This window comes from Lytechinus pictus, unplaced genomic scaffold (assembly GCF_037042905.1).
Source record: "Lytechinus pictus isolate F3 Inbred unplaced genomic scaffold, Lp3.0 scaffold_19, whole genome shotgun sequence".
NCBI classification, from domain to species: domain Eukaryota; kingdom Metazoa; phylum Echinodermata; class Echinoidea; order Temnopleuroida; family Toxopneustidae; genus Lytechinus; species Lytechinus pictus.
The window spans coordinates 7415382-7436335 of NW_026974140.1; the positions used below are offsets into that span (position 1 = coordinate 7415382).

General features: G+C 35.7%; 1 protein-coding gene across 4 annotated transcripts in view; it reads right to left on the reverse strand.

Moving 5' to 3' along the window:
- Nucleotides 1-8036: 8036 nt before the first annotated feature.
- The window catches only part of LOC129260715 (zinc finger RNA-binding protein-like), a 44743-nt gene continuing 31825 nt past the window's right edge, over nucleotides 8037-20954 (reverse strand). Inside the window, exons 13-21 of one of the 4 annotated variants that reach the window (XR_010296696.1) lie at nucleotides 20632-20812; nucleotides 19585-19723; nucleotides 17449-17534; nucleotides 15961-16056; nucleotides 15317-15428; nucleotides 13807-13904; nucleotides 12312-12459; nucleotides 9816-10227; nucleotides 8037-9435 (exon numbers count right to left, since the gene is read on the reverse strand). Coding sequence is in view for 1 of the 4 variants with exons in the window: in XM_054898667.2 (XP_054754642.2) it covers nucleotides 10145-10227; nucleotides 12312-12459; nucleotides 13807-13904; nucleotides 15317-15428; nucleotides 15961-16056; nucleotides 17449-17534; nucleotides 19585-19723; nucleotides 20632-20812 (943 nt within the window). In the remaining 3 variants the exon portion in view is untranslated. Of the gene's footprint in view, nucleotides 10228-12311; nucleotides 12460-13806; nucleotides 13905-15316; nucleotides 15429-15960; nucleotides 16057-17448; nucleotides 17535-19584; nucleotides 19724-20631; nucleotides 20813-20954 lie in introns of all 4 variants that reach the window. The other 3 variants (XR_010296698.1, XM_054898667.2, XR_010296697.1) reach the window with 3 other exon arrangements.

The window sequence follows — 20954 nt, forward strand, 5'->3', positions numbered from 1 at the left end:
CCGCGCCTGACCTTACTTAATCTTTATATCTTTATATAATGTATATGAATATACCAATTCAGTTAATTTATTCGTAGATAACAATTCATTACTAATCATTTACTCGTTAAAGCAATATACGAATATTAAAGCTACATTATATAAAGCATTAGATTAATATTTTAATACAAAGATGTTTTATTTAAAAATAAAACTTACTATTCAAGTCAACGTTCGCCATTCTGAATTGCAGGTTAAACTCGATTAAGAATGCAAAATTTGATAAATTTTGGATGATGAATGAAAATATGAAATTGAGTAATAGGGGTTAGTGTGATATGGATCTGAAAGAAATGACATAAAAGTATTTATCTTACCTATATATTATGATATATCTCCCTTTATTTATATTTCTCTATATAATGATTTACCTCAATACAACCCCAAATCCTTCCCATCAGCACAACAGAGTACTATATTACATATATTTAATGTAAGAAATGAATAGTCTGGTATTTCATTCATTTCCACAAATACGGGGGATGATGATGGCGATGGGCCATAAGCTCCCCTACCGCGTCATGGCCTCGGAATTTTCCCTAACGCCATTACGAAGCCCGTTTACCTTAGAACGTGCTCGCATTGGCCATAGTGTGTAACATGTATGCTACCCTCGCCGTGATGGCCAAAGACGGCTATAACAGGTCAAAAAGCATTGAAACGACCCGCAACCAATGGCACCATTGGTATGCCAACTATCTAGTCCTATATCATCCCCCGTCCCTGACTGTTAGTTAGGGTCTCCAATGGGAGGCTTGCATCGCTGTTCGTTCCATTATTACACAGGACCTGAGATGCTTGCTACCCGTTGACATTGCTTAAATTACAACAAACTTGATGGGCTAACTCATATCATACCTTGGTTTTGCGTCACAAAATTACAAATTTTCAGCCTTAACCATTCATACAATCTTCATTATAAGGTTTAGGAGCATGACCCCAAAAGTTTGATAATTGAATGTCTACTCAACCTCAGATTTATGTAAATTTCTTCTATTGTCTAGTAAATATTTTGATAAAATCATGGCACTGGTCATTACAGAAAATATAATGTTCACAGAATTTAAACAAAACTTACGCAGAATTATTTTTTACACATATGAAGATGTATAAATTTATAGATAAATGATATCTGCCAAACTATTTTTCAGGAAACTGTATAATCACAAAGTAATGAGCAAATGAAAAAAAATACTGATATTATTAGTTTTATCTTTATTACAATTATTATTGTTATTATTATTATTATTGTTATTGTTATTATTATTATTATCATTAGCATGATTAATATATTATTACTACTATTACTACTACAGACCTACAAAGTTCTTGGAAAGAATTTGATATAACGTTTCGCTCCTGAAGGACTTGGGTAGTATTTCCCCTGATTACACACTGCAAAAACTCCGGTGTTGATTTAACACCAGCCCAGAATCTATTGAAACAACACCAGTTTGGAATCAATCCGATGCTGTTTTAATACTAATTGGTGTTGTATAAACACCTATCTGGTGTTAGACCAAAACGAAACTGGTGTTGTTTAACACTTCTCTGGTGTGGACATATATAGATTCCGGGCTGGTGTTAAATCAACACCAGAGTTTTTTGCAGTGCAGCAGACAAGCATTTCAGTGAATGATTCCTGCCTTTAATATATATCCTGATCATGTTTTTCTCAATGACGTGTTGTAATTTTCAAAAATTCTACCAAACTGTTAATACACAATGTTTGTAAAGAGATGGAGCGGGAAATAGAACGAGAAACCAAACTCTCAATCACAATTGCCTCTCTATACCCGTCCCCTCATACCATCTATTCATATCTACCTCTGATCAATGGTAGAGGGGCGTGGCTCTCACTCTGCACTCTCTTTTACCCCTACTGAAAGACGTTTTTCCAAGAAATCGTTCCAAATCGGAAGACTGGCGTTACGTTTTAATTTTCTTGGAAAAGCATCGAGGCAAGCTTTTTCCAGCTAACAAGTCGGAAGTCAAATGAAAATTAGCCCATTGACATCTTTATGAATGAGTCAAGTTATATGCGTTGGTCTGTTATAGATGATATAGCTTGATACGATAGGTAAATAACAGACGAAGGGGTATGTATAGAAGGCGTATCATAATTAAGAGCAATGTAAAAGAAAATGCTAAAGATTGTAAAGAACAAGACAGTATAGTAAAAAAAAAATATTAGAAATGAAAGAAAGTGACAGTCTTTGTGCCAATCATACACTTACACCATATATTTTTTCAAAAGCCAACATGTGTATTCGATATAGTTCACTTGATATTTATATTTTCTGATATTCGAAAATAGTCCAACGTCCTCCCCAACCCCGGAAGTTTTCCCTACTTATTCATTCATCATAATAGATGACTATAAAAATGGTCATCCACCCATCTATGAAGTTACTATCTGATATGTAGCCTAATCATCATCATAAAGCTTGTTGATAGTAATAGATTAATTAACCAAAGCCTTGGTTTTGAGATAACAAGCAATATTGATGTTTCCCCTAATTTCTTAAAAGGTTTATTAGATCTTGTGGTGGTGTCTTTGAATAAAAAAACGTATTGTTATGTATTCTTCTCTTTTTTCCTAATCACAAGTAAGCAACAGAAAGAAAACTGCATCATTATGATTAAAATTTTATTAGAAAACTCTGAAGTACCGTGTTGAAGTACAAGTAATATGGGGATTAAGACCTAATCAAATTTAGTCTGCTGAGTTACATGGCATCATAATAATGATGTCATTGGAATAACCTTATTCTAACATAATCACAAACATGTAGCACATAGTCCCAGCAAAGAAGATCATAATCATAAATGGGCTATGTATTTCGTACCACCACAGGGCGTGCATTATTTGCGACAGTAGTATTGGCCTGGCATGTTTATTGAGACGGACGGGGAGATAGGTTTGTGATGGGGAGAGTATCCCGATGGAATGCTAGGAATGTCCGATGGGCTTATTTGGAGTGCACCAGCGGGTTGATAAGTTTTATCTCCATGCCGGAGAGGATGGGCTGTGGACAGATAGGGGTTACCAATATGTGCCATCTCGTGGTGTAGGGTGGAGGGGAGGGGGATCTAAGATGAATTGATCATTAAGTATGGATGTGGATTAGCCTGGTGATTTTTTTTTTCAGTCATGATCCCTTAACATTTCATCTCTTGGACATTAGTTTATTCAGATGTCAGTCATTTCGAACATATACAATATCCGTTACTACTTATGATAATTCAGTATCAGAAGTTGAAATTGTTACATCACACTGAAAGGAAATTTCTCTTGGAAATATTTCCTCGAGGAAATTAATTTTTATCATGCAATACGGGTTCAAATACTATATTGGAATTGACTCTTTATAGGACATCATGGTCATGATAAAGAATGATACATCGAGGGGACTAAAGATATAAGGATAGAGAATACATTGGGGAGTTTATTAAAACATCCAAGTTAATTTGATTTATAAACATAAAACTTGAAGAGATAGATTATTAAGATTTCCTCTTGACTGAGGGCAAATTTTCCGTAAGAGCAATCTCAGCTCGTGGATCTTCAAAGGAAGCGGCCGAATGAGCAAAAAAGTGCCAAACACGGCGTATTGGGGAATTTGCAAGCTTGTGTGGCGAGCGGGTGAAACTTGCTACCTTTTGAAATAAAAATGTATTATATAAAATTATATTTATAAAATGATATATCATCCTTTTCATTTCATTCTCTTTCCTTATGCATTTTATAAAACGACAAAAAATTTCGCTCGCTCGTAAAAAGATTGCCCCATCATTTTGGTTTTTTTTTGGGAGGGGGCGGAGCTCATTACGTCACTACCGATTACCATCCACCCCATCTCTATTTCACCGTATTTTATCATGAACTTTTTTCCGAAAGTAATCTTAGCGATATAACAACATCGTACTGTATTTCGATCATTTACAAGTTCATTGAAAGAGTGGTCTTAAGAGTATTTAATTTATTTAGGAGTTCATAAAATACCGTGTTATCTTTGTTCCTTGTGGAGTTCTCTTGTTTTAAGTATTTTTATGTTTGGAAGTATGGCGCAATTTACCAGGGGCCCGATTAAAATTGTGTTAATAACTAATTTGCAATAACATATTGAAATACTTAAATCATTGAATTTGACTGGCTGATAGTTAACTTATAATTATCAGGGGCCAGTCTTAAGCCCGGTCCACACTGTGCGATTCGTTGCTACCCGAACATTTTGTACAGACATTCCAACTAATAAAATCTTACAGATCAGAATTCAGAATCGTGGTAGAACTACTGAAATCGAAATTCAGTCCAGTTCGAGCCTCCCTGAATGAATAAAAACAAACTCAAATCCAAATCGCAATGACGTCATCATCGGCTGCGACTTGAAGCCGAATTATACTTTACTCCGACCACAGGGCTTGCTGCAAAGTAGAAATATGATTTTAGTATTCCTTACATTATGCCAAACTTTAACTAAAATAATTCTACTTCTTGGAACTTTCTAGAAAAATCGCGTCGCAAAGAATCGCATAGTGTGAGCTGGGCTTAACAAAGAGTTGCGATTGATCCGATCAATTGCAACTATGGAAAGCCAGCAAAGTCAACATAGAAAATGCATGTTTGTTCAAAAACATTTCTAGATATGATTGTATTACCATAAATTCATTGATTTCATGACAATTTGGTGTGTTTTCCTTTGTTAACAAGGACATTTTTCAAATTTTCTGTATAAAAAATTATGACATTGATGGATTTCCATGGAGTTATACGATTGATTGGATCAATCATAACTCTTTGTAAGACGGTGCCCAGGTATTTGTGAAATAGGGTCCATGTGTGTTAACAATGTAAAAAATATTGGGTAAAATTTTTACCACCACGAGGGTAATCATGTTTCCAAACGATTTTGGGCGGTATTTTACCCAATGCGGGAAGCATATTGTCCAGTAAGTTTTAAAAATAAGGAGCAATTACTTTAAAATGGGCAAAATTTTCATCACACTGGATAAACAAAATGCCCAAAAGAAATGCCCAATGTTGGTTGGACACATAATTACCCTCATGGAGCACTTTTACCCAATATTTTATTTTAGATGTAATGGTGGGAATTTGGAAATCGTTTTCCTGGCGCCATGAGAATCATGATAGTACCATTCGCGGTTCTACTGTTCTAGACTTCTATTTTGTATTCATGTATTTATTTTTGCGGGGGTGATGGGGGATTTTGGGAACTCAATCGGCGAGAGCCGAAGGTGTATATACCACATAAATATCGAGTTTTAAATGTGAATCTATTTTCTCTGTTCACTAGTCCCGAATAGTCTTGAAATCTCTTAGACTAATATAAAAAAATATTACGAGCGAGATGAGCAAGCGAAAAAAAATCATAATGGAAACGCTTTAGTTTTTCAACAAAGTAAGATCTGTGTCTACTTTTACTTTGGTATTTCATGTTTATTATATATTGTATAAATGGGAAACAGATATCAATGAATCAATAAAAATATGAATACTTTATATCATGATGTAATTAATAGTTGTTAGTTTTCCGAAACCATGAAGATTTATACATAAAAGTCTAGACCTATCCGATATCATTATCATTACAAACTTATACTCTTTGCTTACCAGGCTTAAAACTCATTTTGTCTTTTATGAACATGTAGCATGTTACCCTTTTTTTTTCATTCTTAGCTGGAATGCTCTTTAATCAATTTGTTCTCAGAGGGTTAATTTTTCTTTTGCTTATCTTTCAGAGACCCCCCCCCCCCTTCACTTAAAGTATTCCACTAATTATAAGACGGAATTCTTTTTGTTTTGACTGCTATCATTCGCTGTGATAAAGCATCTGCCCGCATGTATCAGCGGAGGTATGTGTTCCAATGTATAATGATATCTGTAATATCAATTAAAAGCGTTTCTGATACAAGGTATGCCCGGAATGTGACCGGGTGTACATTCTAGCCCGCCAAAAATCGCCCTCGCAGCCTGAATTGTATCTGATGGTTGATCACTCCCCGGAGAAGGGTTCACATCTTCAGAAGACGGAAAGAACGTGACGGTATTTTATTCTCTGATACAGATAATATTGAATGAATGGCTGGACCCTTACTGCCCTTAGACAGAGTTATTGAATATTTTTCTACCAAGATCTGTAAAAATTGGATTGACAACTGATTTAGTGCATTAGATATACATTGCTGCAACTTAGTTCATTATAAAGTAGACACATTATTCACACATGTATGAAAAAATGAAATAATTATGATTTCATGTAATAACATAATAAAGAGGAAAGTGGGGATGTGGCATCATCAGCCCATCTAATGAATATTCATGATGATGTACATATAACTATTTTCACAAAATATTGCTACATTTTAGAATTCAGTAACTAATATAAATAAACTCAATAATTTGTTATTCGATTTTAATGAAATTTTCAGCATTTTGCTTTGTGAATTTACTCTATTTATTTAGATATAAATATTTACAGTCCAGAGTACCCCTTCCGTTTGCAATTCGCTGTATTATGGAAATCAGGACTGGTAAATAATGGTAAGATAAAAACTGGACTTTCATTAACTAGTCTTTGAAAAAATGGGAGACATGTTTGCTGATAAGATAAATGTTATTGTTTCTTGGTTGTTTTTTTCTTGAATATTAACCTAATTCTAAACTCCATTCCATTCTCCCATCCAGGGACAGCGTAATGGGGTGGGGAGCAAGGGGCAGTCGCCCCTTATAGTTTTTAAGTACATTAGAAGGAAGATAGAAAAAAAGAAGAGGTAGAACAAATAAGAGAAAATTTAAAAAAAGATAGGCCTTTAATTCAAGCGAGAAAATGACGTTATGTGATAGTGTTGCCCCCCCCCCGCTATAAAAATACCGTCACCGTCCCTGATTCCATCTTATACCCCATCTCTCTCTCTGCGATTTAAAATTATATAGGACAAAGTAAGATATTATTGCATTGAATGAATCCATATAGGCATGAGTCATGATTAAAAAAAGAGGAACCGTAAAATGATCTTCACAACTAAATTAACACATCCATCCTCCCGTTCATGCACATATCCATCCACCCTTAAATCTATCCATCATTTCATCCCCCTTACAATCCATCCTCTCATTGCTCCATCCATCCATCCTTCAATTGATTCACATATGCACCTTTCCTTCTATCCATCCAATGAAACATTCAACTTCAACCCATTCATTCATCTATCCATCAATCTATCATTTCGTTCATGCATGTTACATTTATCTTTCCTCCCATCCATCCCTCCCTCATCCACCAATCCTTTTCTCATCCATCCTTCTCTCCATCCATCTCTCCTCTAATCAAGCTATCAATCCATTCATAAATCAGACCATCCATCCAACCACCCATCCATCCATCCACCCATCCATCCACCCATCCATCCAACCATCTATCCATCTATCCAACCATCCATCTATCCATCCATCCAACCATCCATCCACCCATCTATCCATCCATCCAACCATCCATCCACCCATCTGACCATCCATCCACCCATCTATCCACCCATCTGACCATCCATCCACCTATCCATCCATCCATCTATCCATCCATCCATCTGCCCATCCATCTATCCATCCATCTGCCCATCCATCCATCCAACCATCTATCCATCCACCCATCCATCCACCCACCCATCCATCCATCCATCCATCCACCCACCCACCCACCCACCCACCCATCCATCCACCCACCCACCCATCCATCCATTCATCATCCATCCACCCACCCACCCACCCATCCATATATCCCATCCATCCAACCAACCACCCATCCACCAAACCACCCATCCACCAACCCACCCATCCATCCACCCATCCATATGTCCCATCCATCCACCCATCCATCCATCCATCCACCCACCCACCCACCCATCCATCTTTCACACGAACAAACATACACCACATTGTCTTCTGACTTTAAAAAACCACATAAGATTTAATGGTATTCAATAGCAGGAAGGTTTATTATTAGCAAGATCGAACAATTGATGCAAACCAGAAGTGTGATATCTACAAAGATTTTTATATGAGCTCCACTTGATGAGAGATAACAATTCAACCTTGCAAGAGTCAAGCCATTTGTGATGTCAAGATGATAACGAGTTAACTCTCTTCACTGCCTGTTTAGTCATAAATAATCCAAAATTCACTGAACTTGTCAAAGTAAAACCTATTTCATGACTCCAAGTTACACTAGACTTATGCAAGGTTTAATCTATATTACAATTAATGAATGAAAATCTACTTTCACACACCACAGTCAAGATAATCCATGATTCTACCATTAAGAGATACAATCAATTTAGTAGATTCTCTGTATTTCTTAATACATACAGAAAACAAACAGCATAATATTTTGTTCACCAGTAGCCATATTTATTTGAAACTTATCATTTTTTTAAATTGGCAACAAATCCTACTCCAAGCAATGGGACATAACACTTAATAATTTTTTTCAGCTTCCAATTAACACTTCTATGATCATGAAATAAGCATGTGAGTAAAAGCTCCTAAGAGTACAACAAGTGATCACACATGTAAATAGTGACTAGATGAAATTGATCATTCTGGAGACATTCACCAAATTTGAATGTTGATGCAAAGAAGAGTAACAAAAACAAATAACAAAATATATCCGGACAAAACATCTGACAATATACTATTTCCAAAATTCAAGACTACTAGTAACTCATAATTAAAAGTGCAAAGAAAAATTAAGTTAAAGGCGACATCTATACAGAATCATAAGACAGATAATCAATATTTTTTTCCTCCCCCCTCTTTTTTTTTTGGTTGTAGTTATATTTTTGTGTTTCTTTCCCCAATCACAACCGACATAATATAGTTTAAAGTCCATTACCTAGACAAGGAACACATAAAATCATACTTTAAATCCTGTAAGCCCTCAACACTATATCACTAATAGGTGTGATCTACTTTGCAATTCATTACACAACATTTATCTTCACAGAATGAATCAATGAAATTTGTTATACAGCATATATACAAAACAATCATTCTGTTAATCTAGCAAAGTAACGATGCCCCAGTTTTTACAGCCCAGCAATTTTTCTTAATATGATTTCTTTAAGGAACCACTGACCTAGAAACAAATCAATACAAAAGAGACATGTTAGCATTGTCACAAACCACTCTTAAATCTTGGCATTATTAAAATCTGTTTCCATGGAAATAAACTCCTTTCTGTCACATTATACTTAAGAATTTCAAAGATCAATGATTCTGTGCAAGGTTACAGTGATGCTTTGTACAGTTTGAAATATGTAAAGGGTGTTACATTACAGTTTTAGTGATATAACTAAAGGCCACCGCACACCTTACGACTGTTCGCGATCCGATTTTGGAACAAATCGCATTTTGCTCATTTTCTGAAGATGTGAATTGAACATATCATTTTATTTGAGGTTAAAATTAATTGAAAGAATATTATAACCATTTTGAAAGATTGCAAGCCTTTATTTTGGAGTAAAGGACAAATTAGTTTCAAATCGTATGACTGCTATGATGTCATTACGACTAGATATTAAATTCGCTTTTATTCTAAGGATGATAGCATAGTCACAGATTTGATCATAGGTATTCATATGATGATTTAGAACATTACACAGTAAGATATTCCAAGTCTCAATATTAGCATCAAATTCTACATTTTATTCTGAAATCGGGTCGCAGACCAGTCGTAAGGTGTGCGGTCGCCTTAAGCTGCTTGTCCTTTTCATAACATTTTAAACATTAACATTCTCTACAAACCAGCTGATAAAATCGTACAACTACACCGCTTTTTAACACTAACATTCATAATGAGAAATAAACCTACAAGTGTGTTGAAGTAGCTTTTCCACAACAAATGAAGTAAGAAAATCAGATATCTACACAGGAACTTCACATGAATAAAAGCTTTTTAAGTGGCATTAGTAGGGAATATAATCTAGCAGAACAGATGGTATCCTTTCCTCGATGAATCATCCTTCAATGTGAGTAACGAGAGAAGGGTGTGGTAGGGGTGCAAATTATTACCTCTCAATATTGATCCTATTCTGTACCAGTCCCCTCTGGCACACCTGTCTCCATGCTGGTAGTAGTATCTCCTTCTTTCTTATCCTTCTTACCCTCCGCTGTAACAACAACAAAAACCAAATATTTAATTCAAAATACGTCTGTCTAAAACCCATGGGTGTGAGTGATCAGAAATAAAGCTAAAACAAGCAGAGTGTTAAATTGAAAAAGCTTTCATACCATTAGAGAAAAGCAAAAGTAAGCTAAAATAAGTTGAAATTACGCTGGAAAAAAGATATAAATTGTTTGAAAAAGACTTGCCTTTTTTTCCCCAACTGATAGCCAATTATGAGTGCTCAAAATATATTAACATTCCCACATTACTTCTAACACTATGGTTTGATATACAATATCATATTGATTAGGCCCGTTTTGAAAGTCCATTTTTGATGCACGTGTACATGGCATGTTTTTCGGTCGTGTACACGTTGTAAACACAAACAGCCAGCTATGATAGGTATGATAACTTGCGTTGTCTGAAGTTCCAATGTCTAAAAATTTCCACCAATAATTCATGAAATGATGATTACAATACTCACATTTTTTCACTTGATTTTTCTTTCTTATAAGCAAATATAGTGTTGAAAAATGACTGTAGATTGCTTTGATATCATAAAATCGCCAATCTCACTCGAAAGTTTGTGCGGGAGATCGGAGATGACACTGACATAACCGCCACTTGATCGCTAAGGCATGGTCACTGCAAGCAGTGTACACTCCTATCCCCGTGCACACACAGCTCAATTTGATTGTACCATGAATTTATCGCGCAATCCACAACTGGAGTTGAATTACATGCACTTCGATCATTGACCCCTATTTGAACCCTGAATAAGGGCAGGCTTTCTTGAATGTTGATAAACAATGCGCAGAAGAAGGGGTGGGGGCAACAGTGGAGAGAGAGGTTGGAGAAAGAAGAGAGAGAGGGAAGATAGTTGATCGAGAGACGGAAAGAGACATGTATAGGAGGGGGTGGGCTAGATTGAAAGAGCTGGAAAAATCAGGCCAACTCAATTTTTAATCCTTTCATTTTATTCCTTCATTTATAATCATTCATGTAATGTATACATTCACAACCAGATTAATTTCATTTTAATCATCTATACTGCATTATTTGCACACATTATCTTCCTCTATGGTTCAAGTCATAACACAGGAAACATGCATGTCTTTGAGTGCACAATCCACAACTAGAGTTGACCCCTTTAATACTGAAACCCACTGTGAACAAAGGGCGGGTCTACAGACCGCACCATGTGCTTTGTTTGCATAAAAGTTGAGAGTTCATTAGGAGGGGGAGAGAGTGAAAGGGACATGGGGAGAGGGAGGGGTTTCAGACAGACAATATAGTAGAGAAACATGCAGTCAGAGAGGGGGGGGGGGACAGAGAAAGGGAGGGGGAGAGATAAACAACCTGATCGGAGTGGAGGAGAAGGGAAGGGAGAGAGGGGGAATTATGGGACTGTGGATACAAGAAAGAAAGAATGAGAGACGGCAGTGGAGTAAAAGAAGTCAAGGACAGGAGGGACATAAGATAAGAGGTCAAAACAATGACATCATAAAAGTTACGTCTTGAGGTCAACAAATTTTGAACCTTCGACGAACACGTTGATGTGAGCTGAAACATGAACGAGAGTGAGTGTTTGGCTTAACTTGTGTCTAGAGGGAAATTTAAGCTGATCTTGACTGTTTCACCTGGGAATTCCCGGTGGGAATTATGTGTAGTGGTTTCTTGTGAGCGCTGTGGCTTCTTGCACAAATACAGAACTTCAAAGCTGGGTATGAAAGTGGAATTTTAGTGATTAAAATTTGTGCAGCGTATGAGAACTTAGAATTAATGCGAGGCTGTTCACTTGTTTACAACTCCCACGCAAGTTTTATGCAGATGCTACCGTGTACATGGTCATGGAATTCAGTAAACATGCACTGACTTGACCGTGCATGTACACGTGTACCGAAACGGGCCTAGCCTAATATTGACCATGAGTGATATTGAATTAGTTTCTTTATGTATTATAATGATTAATAGTATATTCCACCCAACTGACAGAAAAGGTCTACCCATAGCAACTCTGCTGCCATCACATGCAATCATATATATCAGTAAAACACATTCATCATTTTCCATAACAACAAGACTCACCATCTCCGTTCTCAGTGCCTTCTGTATCCTCACGACGACGCTTGCGGTTGCTACGTCGGTTACGGTTGAAGTTCCTGTTCTGGGAGTACATGGGTTCCATGGCAAGCACCTTATGGACTTGACGGAAAACGATCAGACGCAGAGCATGCTGGGAACGGAAAGTTATGCGAGACAAAATACATTAGTTAAAAGTTATCACAAGGCCAGTCAAAAAGATAGATTTCGTTTGGATGCAGCTTTATGCTATTTCTTATAGGAGACTTCAAGACTTGATTGTTAAAATTGAATGCATGCCCAGATTTACTAACGCTCCTGACTTATTTTTGTACTCCAATGTATGTTAATTTTTCTTTTTAGTTTGGAAGCCTCAAGTGTTAACCAAAACAGTGATCATATTCATCAACGTATACCATGTGACAAAGATCTCTGACTCTCTGTACACATAAATGATACTAGTTTTACCAACACAAGATGGAACAGAGGAATGGTCTCACAGGTCTGTAAGAATTACTTGGAGGAAAACCCAGCTGATGAAATATATTTGCATTCAAGTACATCAAGTTACTTTAGAAGTTTTCAAGGTAATAAAAATCACAGAAGTACAACATTGTAATTTAAAGGTCAAGTCTACCTCATAAAAATGTTGATTTGAATCAATAGAGAAAAATCAAACAAGCATAATGCTGAACATTTCATCAAAACCGGCATGAAATAAGACATTTTAAAGTTTTGCTTATTTTTCACAAAAGTTATATGCACAATTTAGTCACATGCAAACGAGAATCGATGATGTCCCTCACTATTTCTTTTGTTTTTATCGTTCAAATTATACATTATGTCAATTTTTGCACATTTGACAATAAGGACCAACTTAACTGAACCGTAAAATGTTAAGCAATGGTAATTCAACATGTTCAGGGAGAAATAAAACTTTGTTTCACAGGACAATGAGAAGAAAATTAGAATATTTCATATAAGAAATAGTGAGTGATGTCATCAGTTCACTCATTTGCATAACGACCGGGATGTGCATATAACTCTTTTGTGAAATTAAGCGAAACTTTGAAATGTCATAACTTTCTACATCCGATTTTGATGAAATTTTCAGTGTTATGCTTGTTGGATTTTTCTCTTTTTATTCAAATCAATTTTTTGTTGGGCTAGACTTGTCCTTTAATAATGAGTGGTAATTATGAGATTGATAAACGGGTTATGATGATAATATTTAGTTCTAGTTTTGAGATAATGGAGGAATTTGCCTCAAAGTGATACGAAGTTGACTCAGTCTATCAAGAGTCAAGGGCACTGAAGACAAAAATACATGAAAAGGAATGAATGCATCAAAGATTAAAGTGAAAAGGTGATACAATTAATAATACAAATTTCTCTTCTCTTACCCTAATAATTTGAAGCATCCTTTGCAATTAACAATGAAGATATTGTCCATATTCATGAGAAGTTTATTTTGAAGCCAGCATTGACTTTGTTTACTCACCTGTGCACTAGCTGTAATATCTTCACATTCTTGAGGAGCTAGGTGAGCTAATGCATCAGCTTCATCTTTCTCACATGGATCAAACAATCCTGGTCCTCCTATTAATCAAATCAGTACCAAACCGAAAATACAGTGTTAATAACTTTCATTATTTATTTTTTTATTCATATATTCATTTTGAATTAAAACCTTTAACTTAACTATATTTTAAATGGGTTGTTTCAGACCAGGTTTTTACAGGGTGGGGGAGGGGTCAATTTACCCCCCCCCCCTTGGCCACATTTTTTTAAGAGGGGGTGCTGATGCAAATTAAAAAAAAAAAAAAAAGGTTATCACTACAAAATAGAGATCATTTTGGCTACATTTTTACACATCTCCAGAATACCCGGGGGTGCTGCCTCTGGAGAATAATACATGCAGGCAATTTAACCCCCTCCCCCTGTTCACCCAAGTTAACCCTTCAACCTCCCCCCAACATTTTCTACGACCATTCCGCTGACTTTTTACTTTAAAGTCTTGCCCATCTTTTGAGACCAAATTTACGATGCCCGGGTATGCAGTTGAAAAATTATGCAAAATTATGTAAGTGCGTATCAGACCCAAAATTGCCCAAAATGTGATTTTGTTTGCAAAGTCAGTGTAAATTGAGTTTTCTCATCTTATTCACAAAGATATGATTATTTTTACTTTCATCAAATGAAATTAATTGATTTAGCATAATTATGCTTCAAAAAGGTTCTGCTATAACTTTGGCGAAAAAACAAAGAAAAAACTAAAGTTGAAAAAGAAAGAAATACATCAGAAATTCATAAAACAATAAAACATATAAGAAATTCATTTTCAAACCAATTTTTTCATTTGTAATTGTTAGCAATGGCTAAAAAGAATATTTAAACAAAAAATCAGCCTTCTAGGAGCTTTTTTTTAGCGAATTAGATCAAAAAGTATGATTTATACATAAACTAATTAGATTATTTCTTAAATTCGTTTAACCAAAAACATAATTATTTTGGAAAAATTAATTATCATGCCAATTTTCACAGCATGTGTGATCAGCAGCCAAGATCTCAAGGGAGTTGATTCAACCCCCCCCCCCCCCCAGTTTTTTAACAGCCAATAAAGCCCAGCCTGGTTAGGGCTAAAGACCTATCTATTTCATCACTCATGATTGCACATAAAAGAAGTGGTCACTCTGGAATGTCATAAACTCATTAACATTTGATGTACTTCCAGCACCTTCTCATCACATAACTGATATACATGTAAGAATGGCTCTAGAGGCATTGGGGATATCTTAATATCTGCAAACGGGAAGCCAAGCTTTGATGATAGATGCATCAGCCTTGGAGCAAGTTTGCAACCGTTTCTCAGCTATGGGAAGCCAAGCTTTGGCAATCTATGCATCAATTTAGAGCAAGATTTATATTCTTGATCACTTAACTAAATCAGAGGAAAAATATGAAGAAAAGAATACAAAAAAATCATAAGAACGAGGGTAACTAGACCATACCTGGTAGGAGCAATCCTCCAGCAACAGCTTCAAAGACTCGTCTAAGAGCATCCCCAGGACTGAGGGGCTGACCAGCACTAGCAATCACCCTCTCACACAACAACTCAAGGGGCTAAAGGAAAGCAGATTCAACAGGTAAGCCATGGTCTTTTTATTACGTTTTAGTTGCATATAAACAACAAGTGGAGGGCCTTTGGCAGTCTCGCCTGCATTACCCGATTTAATATAGCAGCAGTGGCGACTTTAAAAACCACTATAGAATAATTAATAAATAATTCATACTTTATTACTGGACTATGTAAAAATAATAACTAAATAAAACTCAATGATTGTCGACTGGATTGATTTTTCAGGGACAGGGCACAGTCATAAGAGTACTACACTTTAGATTCAAAGCCCTTGAATATGAATCGGATCAGAATTAAAGTGAATGACATGGATGATCTCCCCCCCTTCCCCCTCCCAATAATAATGATGATGATTATGACGATGACGACAATGATGATAATCACTTTTTAAAAATGTTATGGTACTTCCATGATTATCTACAATCCTGCCTTTCATCAATAAAAAGCACAAATCAGCCGATGAGGGATACATTTTCATACAGATATAATTAAAAGTCTATAATGAAGATTATTTACCCATCCTCGTAGGGGTGCCCAGGTAGGTACACGCTCGCAGAGATCCCGTAGAACTCTGATGATAACAACACAGGACTGAAGACCACCAGCTCTAGCCTAAGACCATTAGAGGAGGGGGGGAGGGAGGACAAAGAAACAAACTGACCAATCAGAAACAGTCTACCATGGTACATCATGAATTCCTATCCAGCTTATGAACAATGACTGGAACTTACAAGTGGATCAGAAACATTTTAATTTCTATGCACATACATTACCCTTTTGAGTCTAAAAAGAAACACTGTTCAAAGAAGCTTCTCCCAAACAAAACAAAAAATAAATATAAAAAAAAGAAAATTTCATATATTTGTTTTTTTATAAGGGGGTAGGTGAATTTATTTGGAAGATAGATGTATTCATATAATAGCAAATTCCAATGAATAGAGTTTGCTAGTTTTCAGTTCTTTGCAATTTTTACTGATAAATGATATTACATGACAGAAGTAGGTTTCATCCAAGCCTACACAATGAATTACAGCTATTCATTTTAAATGGATGAGGAAAGATACATTACATATTATTGGTGAGAAGTTTCCCATTATCAAAAATGATATTCAAGTTTTGCTCAAAAGTATGTAATAATGTACTGATTCATATTGGGGCAGAAGTGTTAGCCCTCTGATTAGGGGTGGGGGGATTATTGGGAGTTGGAGTAATTTCATATATTACAAAAGCACACTCCACTGAATAGAATTTGCTACATTTCAATTCTTAACTTTAAGTGACAATTATTAGTGTTTTGATGACATCTAAAATTCTAGAATGAAATAAACACAATGCACTTATAATGTTGTCATCTTAATTCATACTGATACAAACATATCAATATTTTTTTGCAGGTAAGGAATACTTATAAGAATAATATTATTGTCAATTGGGACTACAACTGCCATACAATTTTATGAAGATGAGGGAAATCCAATACATATTTGATAGGAACTTTCTCTTTTTTCTGGAATATACACAGGTTTTTTTTTTGTTTTTTTTTGGGGGGGGTAATACAGTTAAACACAGTGACTGTATGAAAAACATTTTATGTATGACACGTTAACAAAAAATACTTTGAGAAAATTGGACATCATGGCAAAACAAAGCATACGATGGACTACCTACATTACAATTGAGAAATTCAAATTGACATTCATCAACTGCCTCACAATTCATCTTACACACAAGAATTTAAAGAAAAATTGAGGATGGGTTTTTTACTCATCTATCACATACAGCAAACACAACTGGAAAGTTGGACACTAAATAGATCTTGATATGAACCAAATATTTGGGGGATTTATATAAACATTTTAATATTATCAGCACCTGTTCAAACATTACATGTCATTTGAAAAAATGCCGATCTTAATAGAAGGAAAGGTCACATCATCATTCAGACGGATACACACAAACACAATGGAGAGACAGACCAAAATCAATTTGAGAATGATATCGAACCTGGAACCATTTAGCATGTCGTAAAGCGGCCAGAGCCTCTAGGCATTTTTGCCTGCACAGGACGTCCGGAGGGTCTCGAGATGAATCTAAGTCATAACATGGCAAGGATGGGTGTTTGATCATTTACAGTGACCCCAGGTCATAATAAGCTGACCCCTTCACCCTTTGACCTTGCGACCTCCAACGCAGATCTAGGGCTATCAGGGGTCGGAGGGAAGTCGGTCTGGCGGACAAGGCTCCCCAGCAAGAACTAAGTGCAACACTCATTTCAATTTTAATATTTTGACCATTATCATTATTCAGTTACAATTAGATATTTGTTCTCAATTAGAAAAAAAATAATAAAAAGAAAAGAAATGAGGTAAGACTTTATTTGATATTTCATTCAATATTTTGTCAAATAATTTTTCATCAACTCTGAAAAATTAAAAAAATTCAAACACTTATTTCTTATAGACATCGGATGATATGACAGTAAGTCATAATCTGTCATTAAAACAATATCTATAGTTCCTCTTGATAAATATTTGCTGTATGAGAAGAATTTTCTGCAAGTTCATAACTAATTTATGCATTTAACATTACTCAAAAACTTACAAATATTTAAAATAAACAAATAAAAACTTTAAAAAGACCATTTACAGAAAATAAACACAAAATATTTGTGTCAATTGTTACACATATATCTTCTTATTAACTAAGCTTGAAGAATAATGCAAGAGGACCTATAGCATTTGGCTAAATGTTTCCAGTCAGCTACTATTAAAGTTTAAATGTGTGAAAGTTTTGGAAGAAAGCACATATTGTCTAGCTTTTTGGGGCCATCCTATCGTCCGACTCAAACCCTGTACTTATCGTGAGACCCAGGGATGATCAAAAATCCTCCACAAGGATGCCCTGTAGATAATGCTTTCAATATGCTCTGTGGAATAGAAGGCTTTGCACAGAGAAAACAACTTGGAACACAAAACAAATTCAGGCAAAGAATTAAAAAAATTGAATTATACCCATTCTATTTGATAAATAACCACGGTCTGATTGAGCAGATCCGGTTATCAACCAGTTTTTCTTCATTTTTGGCAGAAGCCTATATCTGTTTCATTTCACAATTTCTCCGTGCAAACATTAGCTTTGAGCCTTCAAATATGTAAATGATGTTATCTTAAAACTAAGGATACAAAGTCCACATAAAATTTATTTTAAGTGATGCTTTTTAAGACTGAACCTTAAACTAAGTCCCTTTATTTTGTCATAAATTATAAATCAGAATGAATCATACATCATTGAAAATAGAATAATAAAACCTTGAAATTTGATAGCATCAAGCAAAAATTGGATAGGTGGACTTTGTGTATTATCATTCACTGCACCAAATATAGCCACTATCACCTTAAATGATATAATTTGATAGAGGTATTATAAGAAGATACTCACCTGTAAGAAAAGAATATTAGACAGTGAAAGTCATAAAGATTACATTTCATACAACTTCCAAACAATGTTTGATGAATTGTTTAAAATCCCAAAAGAAATTAAATTTTTGCTCCACAGTAAAATGTGCAATATACATGGAAGTGAATAGAGCACTGAATAGTGTGCTACTGAAGAAATAAGGATGAATAGTTATGCAAACTTTTAACAGTGAAATAATTAAAGTCTTTCAATCTATGACTCATAATTCAATCTGTGATGTCATATTTTAAAATTTCAAAACCTTTTCTCTTCTTGATCATGGTCAAATAACTTCTTCCGTATTTTTCAAATCATCTTCATAAATATACATTGATCCTTTTCTATGAATATCTGAACCCACTGCTTTTTGGATCCAGTTGGTACTTGCACAAAGCCAATAAAAATGACAAAGCTTAGGTCCTCAACTGGTTAATGTGATAGGGGCTGTGAGAGGTGCAGTCTTTATGATAAGAGGCCCATACCCTGGACGACACCTAGCCAGCATGGAACACCCAAGACCTAGAGCTCATCTAAGGATTTGATTCATCCTCTAGAGTGAACGCCAGGTGATGGATCACTGCTGGTTGAGTGATCGCTACAGGATACAGGCCTCTCATGGAGGAGGAGGAGGAGGTGGTGGTGGTTGATGATGTGAAGATATGGAGAGGAAGGGGGTTAACGTACCTGCTGCATCCGGTGATGGTTGATCTCTGAAGGCTGGAGAGGTCAATGATATCTTCATGGTCATAGCTGGTTCCTTGGTCACAATCAATCCAGCTTCCTCCACACACAATCTGATCTCATATTTCTCTTCAGTGATATCCTACAGAGAAGTGCAAAACAAACATTTCTGGATGCACCGAAGAACTTGTTCTTCCTCACTAATTAAAATTTCTTTGCCTGATAATTTTTATCAATCGACATATCAGATTCAGGAATAACCCAACTGACATCCATAGAAACAAGAATAAATTTTAACACTGGATATGGTCCTGTAATCCTCATTTGATGTGCAGATGAAGAGTTTGGGTAAAAGTTCCTAACAGATGACTTTTAGCCAGCAGGCCTTGTCTAAACATACAAGTATACACGGAAGTTGAATTGAAAAAATACAAATATATATATACACTTATGTACTTCCAAAACCTTCTTTTCATGTAATTTACATACATGTAAGAATGGCTCTAGAGGCATTGGGGATATCTTAATATGTGCAAACGGGAAGCCAAGGTTTGATGACAGACACATCAGTCTTGGAGCAAGTTTGCAACAATCTTCTATTGCTACTCTTAAGAAGTAATTTCCAACCTTTTAATTTATTCACACTCCTCTATTGCCATGTCTAAATCTGTATCTGTGCCTTGTTTATGTTATATGACTCCATCTAATATGAATAGTAAGTCTATAGACAAACCATTGAAGAGTTACAGTCTTACTTTCTTAAAATTGCTATTCACTCTTGATACATGGAATAACTCTCTCTAAACAATCATATACCTCCTATCCATTCTTTTTCTGTAGTCTTTTTTTTCCTACAATTAATATTCTTTTGTTTTGATATGAGAAAAAAGACCACTTGAACTGGAATTAATTGGAAGATTGTACTGTTTTATAACACAGGATACCCAAGATAGCAATACAATATAATACCACCAAACATACCTATACTGCAATATGTCATCTACGCATAAAATCTAAACTCGGAAGCTGCTTCACTAAAATGTTTCTAACCTGTAGATGCTTTGGAATGAGGTTGGCGATGCGTTCAAGTAGAGTGCGGGTTGGTTTCTCAGAACACAGTACAACTAGCCCCATGTTAAGAGCACCTCTGAGCAACAAGCCTTTGGCTAGAACTCCAACACGCATCACTCCCTTCAATACACGGGGTGGCATGGCTGGATCCTTGTCTGATCTGAAGGGGCAACACAAATTAAATCTTATCTAAATCATCAAAACAAACAAGCAAAATGCCTCTAGCAGTCTTTCCAGCATGACGCAACTCAATACAGCAGCAGTGATACTTCATTACCCTTAAACCAGGTTTCGTGCAATAG